This window comes from Gossypium hirsutum, chromosome D07, assembly GCF_007990345.1.
Source record: "Gossypium hirsutum isolate 1008001.06 chromosome D07, Gossypium_hirsutum_v2.1, whole genome shotgun sequence".
Taxonomy (NCBI): domain Eukaryota; kingdom Viridiplantae; phylum Streptophyta; class Magnoliopsida; order Malvales; family Malvaceae; genus Gossypium; species Gossypium hirsutum.
The window spans coordinates 22,922,083-22,929,736 of record NC_053443.1 but is presented as its reverse complement, the minus strand read 5'-3'; the positions used below and the strand labels follow the sequence as shown (position 1 = coordinate 22,929,736).

The 7,654-nt window shown below is 36.0% G+C and overlaps 1 protein-coding gene across 8 annotated transcripts; it reads left to right on the top strand.

Moving 5' to 3' along the window:
* The first annotated feature begins 510 nt into the window (after positions 1-510).
* LOC107954490 (uncharacterized) lies at positions 511-5,312 on the top strand. Of its 8 annotated transcripts, XR_005915802.1 has the most exons (4): positions 568-1,450; positions 2,789-2,964; positions 4,744-4,835; positions 4,984-5,312. XR_005915802.1 is itself a non-coding variant. In XM_016890071.2 (3 exons), exons 1-2 carry the CDS (start codon positions 758-760, stop codon positions 2,948-2,950), a joined length of 855 nt encoding a protein of 284 aa, XP_016745560.2. In that variant the 5' UTR covers positions 538-757; the 3' UTR covers positions 2,951-2,964; positions 4,744-5,312. The 8 variants fall into 8 exon arrangements, 7 of the variants coding, with proteins under 7 accessions (XP_016745556.2, XP_016745560.2, XP_016745557.2 ...); XM_016890071.2 differs by having other exon boundaries at positions 538-1,450; positions 4,744-5,312; XM_016890068.2 differs by lacking the exons at positions 4,744-4,835; positions 4,984-5,312 and adding an exon at positions 3,186-3,616 and having other exon boundaries at positions 548-1,450.
* Positions 5,313-7,654: the final 2,342 nt, after the last annotated feature.

The window sequence follows — 7,654 nt, the reverse complement described above, 5'->3', positions numbered from 1 at the left end:
GGCCATCATTACGGAGCGTGTAGGGGGATGTTTTCGATAGGATGAGGATGTTTGTGACAAGACAAATCTTATCATTCATTCTGACTTGATGGGATAAAGCAAATGAGCCTACGTGATGTTTGGTGACTGACAACTTAATGTTCCTAATGAAAATTAGACTATCTGTTGCTTGGATGGTCATCTCGGAAGGATGAGTTTAGCTTGCTGCTTAGGCATCTTTTTGGCTTGCCACATGTCTAAACGCGAGTGGAGGTATAACAAAAATTTATTAAAGTTGAGCAAATAAAATAAGTGTACAATAATATTGAATTAATGGCACGTTATTAATAGGAAAACGTTTTGTAATGGCAATGCTTTTTTTGCAAATTTTTCTTTCCTTAACCAAAGTGAAAACTTATAAAAGTTGAGACACTAACTTCGTAGTTTACCCTTAAGTTTTCTTAAGTAGGTCCTGGTAGCATATTCTTTGCGTCGGGGCCTTGAAAGAAAGGGTAAAGACTAAAGAGTGGCATATTCGTTAAAATAAACCAATAACGAGGGTTGTTCTCCACCACACGTTTCCATCTATCTAGTAGTATCTCGTAGAAATAAGAAATTCATTCATTCATTCAGTTGCTTCGTCTCTCCACTCTCTAATCTCCAAGTCTGAAGTTAAGCTCCCCATGCAGATCCTCTCCTCCTTACCTTTCCTGTTTTCTCTTCTTTTTTTTCTCTCTCAAATGCGGATAGAAGCTAATAGAAACTAGCTTTTTCACTCATGGGCTCTGTCACTGTAAAACCCTCATTAAATACTTTCTGTTTCATTCCCGAGAGCCCCAAAATTCGTTGTCATTCGCCTCACTTCTCATTCCTCAAACTCAGACCTTCCCCTGTTTCTTTCCCCTTTAAATCTCCTTCTGATCCAATAAACTCATCTCCCAAATGTAAAATTCGAAGCTTTATGGTTAACCCTTTATTGGTTTTAGTCCCAGTTTTGAGAAGCATCAGAGGCTTGGCTTTTTCGCATTCCCAAAAATGGGCTTCACGTTTGCACGATTGCATTACAGAATCGGAGGAAATTTTAGACCAATACAATGGCAATTGCTTGCAAAGTGGAGGTCTTGGGATGGCTTTATTGAGTGTAACAGCTAGCGCTAAAGTTCGGATTAGTCCATTCGTGGCGACATTGGCGGCGAATCCCACGTTTGTTTCTGGTTTGTTTGCATGGTTCATTGCTCAATCGGTGAAGATTTTTTTAAATTTCTTTATAGAGCGGAAATGGGATTTCCGGATATTGTTTGCTTCTGGTGGGATGCCTTCTTCGCACTCGGCTTTGTGTACTGCTTTGACGACATCGGTTGCCATTTGTCATGGAATAGCGGACTCCCTGTTTCCTGTTTGTTTGGGGTTTAGTTTGATTGTTATGTACGACGCCATTGGAGTTAGAAGGCATGCGGGGATGCAAGCTGCGGTAAGAACTAAGAACCAACAATTTTATTTTCTCTGTTATTTACCTTCGAAGATTTTTGAGTTTTGGGTTGTGTTTGTTTATAATGTTGCATCACCTTTTCTTTTGTTGTTTTAATTGTATAGGTTCTTGAAGCTGGTCTATTAAGATTTAAGAGGGCTAACTTGATTTTCTGAACATTATCTTGGCAAGTTGTTGGTCCTGTTATTAACATGGCGAAATTGTAATTGTAACAGGGACATAGGTCTTGGTTGTTTAGAGAAAAGGAAAAGGAGACTTGCAGGGTGGGTAAACTTTGGACATAGATGAAAATTAATGAAAAACACCAAATTTTTTAATTTACTCAAATAGAGTCCGGAGAGAGATAGACTTAAGATTCTTCTCAACTTTGAAATTGGAATATTTGTAGTGCTAATCTTTTGTCAGAACTCAGAAATACACCTAGTTTGAGGCTTAAAATCTGAATTTGGTTATAGATGAATGTTGCCAATGTATGAGTACTTATCTATGCTTAAATTGTAGGTGAATGGCTAGTTGATAATATTCTCTTTGGGTATATTGTGTAGCATATGCCATTGGATTTCCATTTACATAATCTTGTTCTTGGGGTCACGGACCTCATGGTATGCGTGGTATATTTGGCATTACAATTACATCCTACGCTTCTGTAAGTGAATTTTCCCCACTGATGAATTTGATATGGACTTTGAAGTGGAAGTGTTGAATGGGTTCTTTAATGATTAGAAAAGCAAAGATGTTATCACAAAATGGTTCTTGAATGTCACCAAGTTTAGATTCTGAATTGCAGTATTGCTTTTCTTTAGCTTTTAAGAATTAATATCAAATAATGAGGTTTCATTCTCATCTAAGTAAATCGCAGGACGAGCAATGTGGCTAATTTTCAAGTACATGCTTCACATTTTAACAACTTTTTCAACTGCTAATTGAATCTGATTCATCGAAACAAATATGGTGGCCATCGCTACCCTGCTTCAACTTAAAATGATCATAATCTGTCTGCCGAAGATTAGGGTTTCATAAACAATAAGAATGCCTTTCCATATTTTCTGTCTTGCAAAAATATTGAAACATTTGGGTAAGCTTGTTTTTCTTAGGTCTACATCTGCAGGAGATTCCTATTGCCTACATATATATGCCTAAATCTCACTTGTTTTTTTTTTTTCCCTGGGTACAAATATGACCTTTACTTGAATGTTAGCTCATCCTCCAATAATTGCATGCAACATTCTGAAATTCTAATAGTAGCTTGCCTTGAAAACTCTCTTTGTTGGTACTAACATGTGTTGGGATCATGGAATAATTTTTTCTTACCGGTTGTAGGTTCTAAATATGATCGTTGAGGACCTATTTCAAGGGCATCCAATTAGTCAAAGAAAACTCAAGGAACTTCTTGGCCACACACCGTCACAGGTCTTTGCTGGAGCTATGCTTGGGATTGTGGTAGCTTGTATATGCTGCCAAGGTTGCTTGGCTACAACCTAGAAATGCTTATAGAGGTAAATTTTTTGTCATATCATTTGGACAGTGTTTTACTATTGTAAAAACCTGGCTCAATTTTATGGCTTGATGTGTTTATTGTACTCTCACCAGAAGATGCTGAACTTTTGTTCTTGTTTCAGTAACTTTCCTACTTGTAACACAAGTCCAACTTGACGCTAATTTAGGAATCTAGAAACTTTCCTGCCTTATCAAATAATGAGGTTTCATTCTCATTTAGGTAAATCACAGGACAGGTGATGTGGCTAATTTTCAAGGACACATTTTTAACAACTTTTCAGCTGCTATTTGAATCGGAATCATTGAATTAAATATGGTGGCCATTGATTCCTGCTTCAACTTAAAATGGTCATAATCTGTTAGCATTTTCAAAGTATTTAATGTTCCAATAGTTACAAGGGAAATGTTATAAGTAATCCAAAATTTAGCAGTGAAGAGTTATAAGTGATAAATTAAGTCTCTTAGTTATTAAATTTTACATCTCTTGGTTATTTGTTACTAATCAAGAGTTGTGACAATCTAGATAGATACTTTTTTGAATGGTATGTCTATTGCTAGGAGATGTTTGTATCTATATGAACAAACATGAAATTTGTTATAGATAAAATTCAGATTTTATTTGGAATGACATATCAAAAGCTTTGAAACAAAGTTCCGTTTTGTTCTTTCCCATCTTTTGATGTTCATAAATTATTTTATAAAGAATTACTTCAGAATTCTTTTATAGAAATTTATATTCTGTTAAACATGGCTTAGTGCTCAGTGAATTGTTTTTGTCTGTACAAAATGTAAACAATCATTTGGTTTCATTATATTCTTGAGGTTTATTTGTTCATAATTATTTTTGCGCACAACATTTACAATGGGAACTAATAAAAAAGACTAACAATGGCTTGATACATGACTTGGTGTTTTGTCATATTGATCAGTTTTTGTGTTCAAGCTTTATTTTCATGTTTGGTTCAAGTATTCAGACATTTATTCATGCAATAATTCAATTAAGTTATTTATTCACTAATTAGACACACTTTGCATTTTTTTCGATTTAGTCCTAAAAATTCAATTAGGCACTAAATCATTAAAATTTTCTATCCATATTTTCACACAATATTTCAATCAATCAGTAACTAATAAAAATTTATAAAATAAAACTATTTCACTTCGGATTTGTGGTTACGAAACCACTATTCCGATTAGGCCCTATGTTGGGCTATCACAATTCTCCCCCTTAGGGATTTTCGTCCCCGAAAATCTTACCAGTGAATAAGTTGGGATACTGTTTCCTCATAGCCTCCTCGGTTTCCCATGTTGCCTCTTCCATCCCATGTCGTTGCCATAACACTTTCACTAAAGCAATTTCTTTGTTTCTCAACTGTTTCACTTCTCGTGCCAAGATTCGAATCGGTTCTTCTTCGTATGTCATATCCGATCGAATTTCCACTTCAGTCGGTGAAATCACATGCGATGAGTCCGATCGATCCTCAACATAGAAACATGAAACACATTATGAATTCTTTCCAATTCTGGTGGTAAAGACAATCGATAAGCCACTGGACCAACAATGGCTTGATACATGACTTGGTGTTTTGTCATATTGATCAGTTTTTGTGTTCAAGCTTTATTTTCATGTTTGGTTCAAGTATTCAGACTTACATCCCCAACAATTGAAGAAGTTCTGCACCAACATAATCTATCTGCAAAATATTAATTTTCCATACAAACAATATGGACGTCTCCGCATTAATATTGAAACGTCTATGTATGGTTGTTTTTCACAGGTCCACATCTGCAGTTGCCCTATTCCCACATATGGGTTCCTAATTTCTTCTTTCTTTTTTTCCCTTGATACAAATATGACCTTAACTTGAATGTAAGTTCCTCCCATAATTATATGCAACACCCCCCAAAACTCTAGTAGCTTGCCTTGAGAACTGCCATTTGATCTCTTTGTGGTTACTAACTTATGTTGGAATCGAGTCATAAAACTTAAGGAACTTTCTGGCTAAAAGCCATCACAGGTCTTTGCTGGAGCTATGCTTGGAATTGTGGCGGCCTGTATATGCTGTCAAGGTTGTTCGGTTGCAGCATAGAAATGCTTCTGCAGGTAATTTTTGGTAATATAATTGGAACGGTGTTTCGCTATTGTTTAAACCTGGCTCAATTTTATGGCCTTCTGAGCTTATTGTACTCCACATACTCTCATTAACCAAAAACCTGAAGATGTTCAACTTCTGTTCCCGTTTCGGTAACTTTCCCAGTTGTAAGTTAGATTTTTTTTGTTCTGTGAACTGGGTTACTTATTCAAGTGTAAAGGTGTACCCAAAACATGGTTGGGTTTGAGTGAAAATATTAATCTCGAAAAATAGAATTGAGCAAAAATAATTAAACCAGTTTAAGATATAGGCTTGGAAAGGAGTCGGACATTCAAGGCTCGAGTCCTACTTAAGTCAATCTATTTTTCTGAATTTATGATATATTATATTATGTAATTTTTATATATTATGTCCATAAAAATTAGACTTATAGTAATATATTACCCTAATGTCAAATTAACCGAATTGAAATTTAAGGGATAATTGAAATAATCGAATCAATGTTTTGATTCCGTTTATCAGGTGTTTTTTTTTTTACTTGATTGAAACAATCAAGGATCTTGAAGCTATAACCTCCAGTAATGGTGTTTTCAGATTCGGGTTTTTTAGCCTTATTAGTTCTATAGATAACTACATAATCAGGGTCATTAGCAATTTATACAAATATTATAGAGATCTAAAGAAGTAAAAATATATAAAAATTGGTGCTTAATAAAGATCAAATTTTATATTAAATACATTTTAAGATCAGTTATTTATCTTTCTGAAAAGCAAAGATTAGTCACTGGTTGTGGCTATGAACACTTTAGTTTGGACCCAAAAAAATATATAATTTTTGAATTTCTTTTTTGAAAAATTTAAATTAGCCTACCAAAGATTTGAACTTGGAAGTGAAAGTGAAGCAAAATATAGGGGTGTTGGGCAGACGAATGATGGTTGTGGGCTGGTGGTGGTGGACGCTAGACGGGTGTGATCATGTGGCCTTAGGTAGTGGTGACCGTCGAGGAAGGGTTGGTGGTGATGCATATGGTGTTAACCTTTAGGTATTGGGATGGAATTTCAGATATGGGAAAATGAAGAACAATTAAGTTTAAGGTTTTTAACCTTTTAAGGCTTTTTCTTTTTTGACTTAACAGCTGGCATGCTTTTATTGACTTAATAAAATTAATGCAAATGGAGAGATACAGAGAGCCAAAGATGAAAAAAGAAAGTAATTGTCCCTTTTCCCCACAAACCCTCCCCCAAACATACCAGACGCAAAAATGCTTCAGTTAACATAAAAACCCATTGAAAGGCTTTAAAACTGGAGCGATTTAATAAAAATGCTAATCAGCATCTTTTGATCTAGCATTCCTTGTGAGCACAACCGGAATCGTTAGCTGGTACTACGCATATTTTGCCCTTCGGCCTCCACTAGCCTTTGAATCCCCACCGGAGCCTCCTCTATTCATCAAACGTCTCGTTTCCGGAGGAAGCCTTCTCTCACAAGCAAGTGAGCCACCTGATTACCTCCCCTTTTTATGTGTTGAAATTTGAAGCTCTCAAAGCCCATTATAATTTGTTTGGCTTCCCAAATATATTTGCTAACCTTCGATCTATCTATGCATGGCATCCTAAGCTTTGAAATAATCAACAGTCTCATTCAACCTCCACCATCTAAAACTCCATCTCCTGGGCAAATTTGATAGCCTGAATGGCAACAAATGTTTTCGTCACCTCCACGGTTGGTATGTTTCTATTCCAAAGACACACTGCACCTATTATCAACCCGTTGTTATCTCTAATTATTATACCTGAACTTAACGCCTCCAAATCTCTGTGAAATCTATAATTGAAATTAACTCTAACCCACGGATTTGGAAGAGGCCGCCACACCACCGTCTCATCCCCTCCAATGCTTCCAATTCCCTAACATAGCCCAAAATGAAGATACATAAGTCATTGTTGGTTTGTTGTTTTCCTTCATGCAATAACTTGTTTCTCGATAGCCATAAAGCCCAAATGGTAACAATAACGAGTAATTGTTGGTGATTACGCCTTGTAAATAATTGCTTAACCCATTAACGCAACGATTCCCCTATCTGGTTTAGTTCCCAAGTTATACCTAGTTGTTGCCAAACTTGCAGGGCATAGGGGCAACTGCGACAAGCATAAGAGCCAGTTTTGAACTCTTCTCCACATCGTAAACATATTGCATCAATCACTAATATTCTAATACAAATTAGACTTTGTAGGTAAATAGTTATGTATAAATCACCAGATTGTAATTTTCATCTTGTTTGGCACTTTTGCTTGCCACAATTGTCTGTATAAAGATCGTGTCTCCAAACCTATGTCTCTATACAAGTCATCCTCAACTTTGGGGAACCCTCTCAGCAAAAGTCGATACCTTTTACGCACCATGTACTCTCCAGAATTCTCAGGGCACCATTGCAATTTGTCCGAGTGCGCATGCTATACTAATGGAATGCTCAATATTCTCTTTGCTTCTTGGTAAGTAAAAGTGGTAACCACTAAATTCTCTTTCCATGCCCAATCTTGCTCGCCAATTAGATTAGCAATCATATTAACATCGTAAACACGTGGTGAATTAATT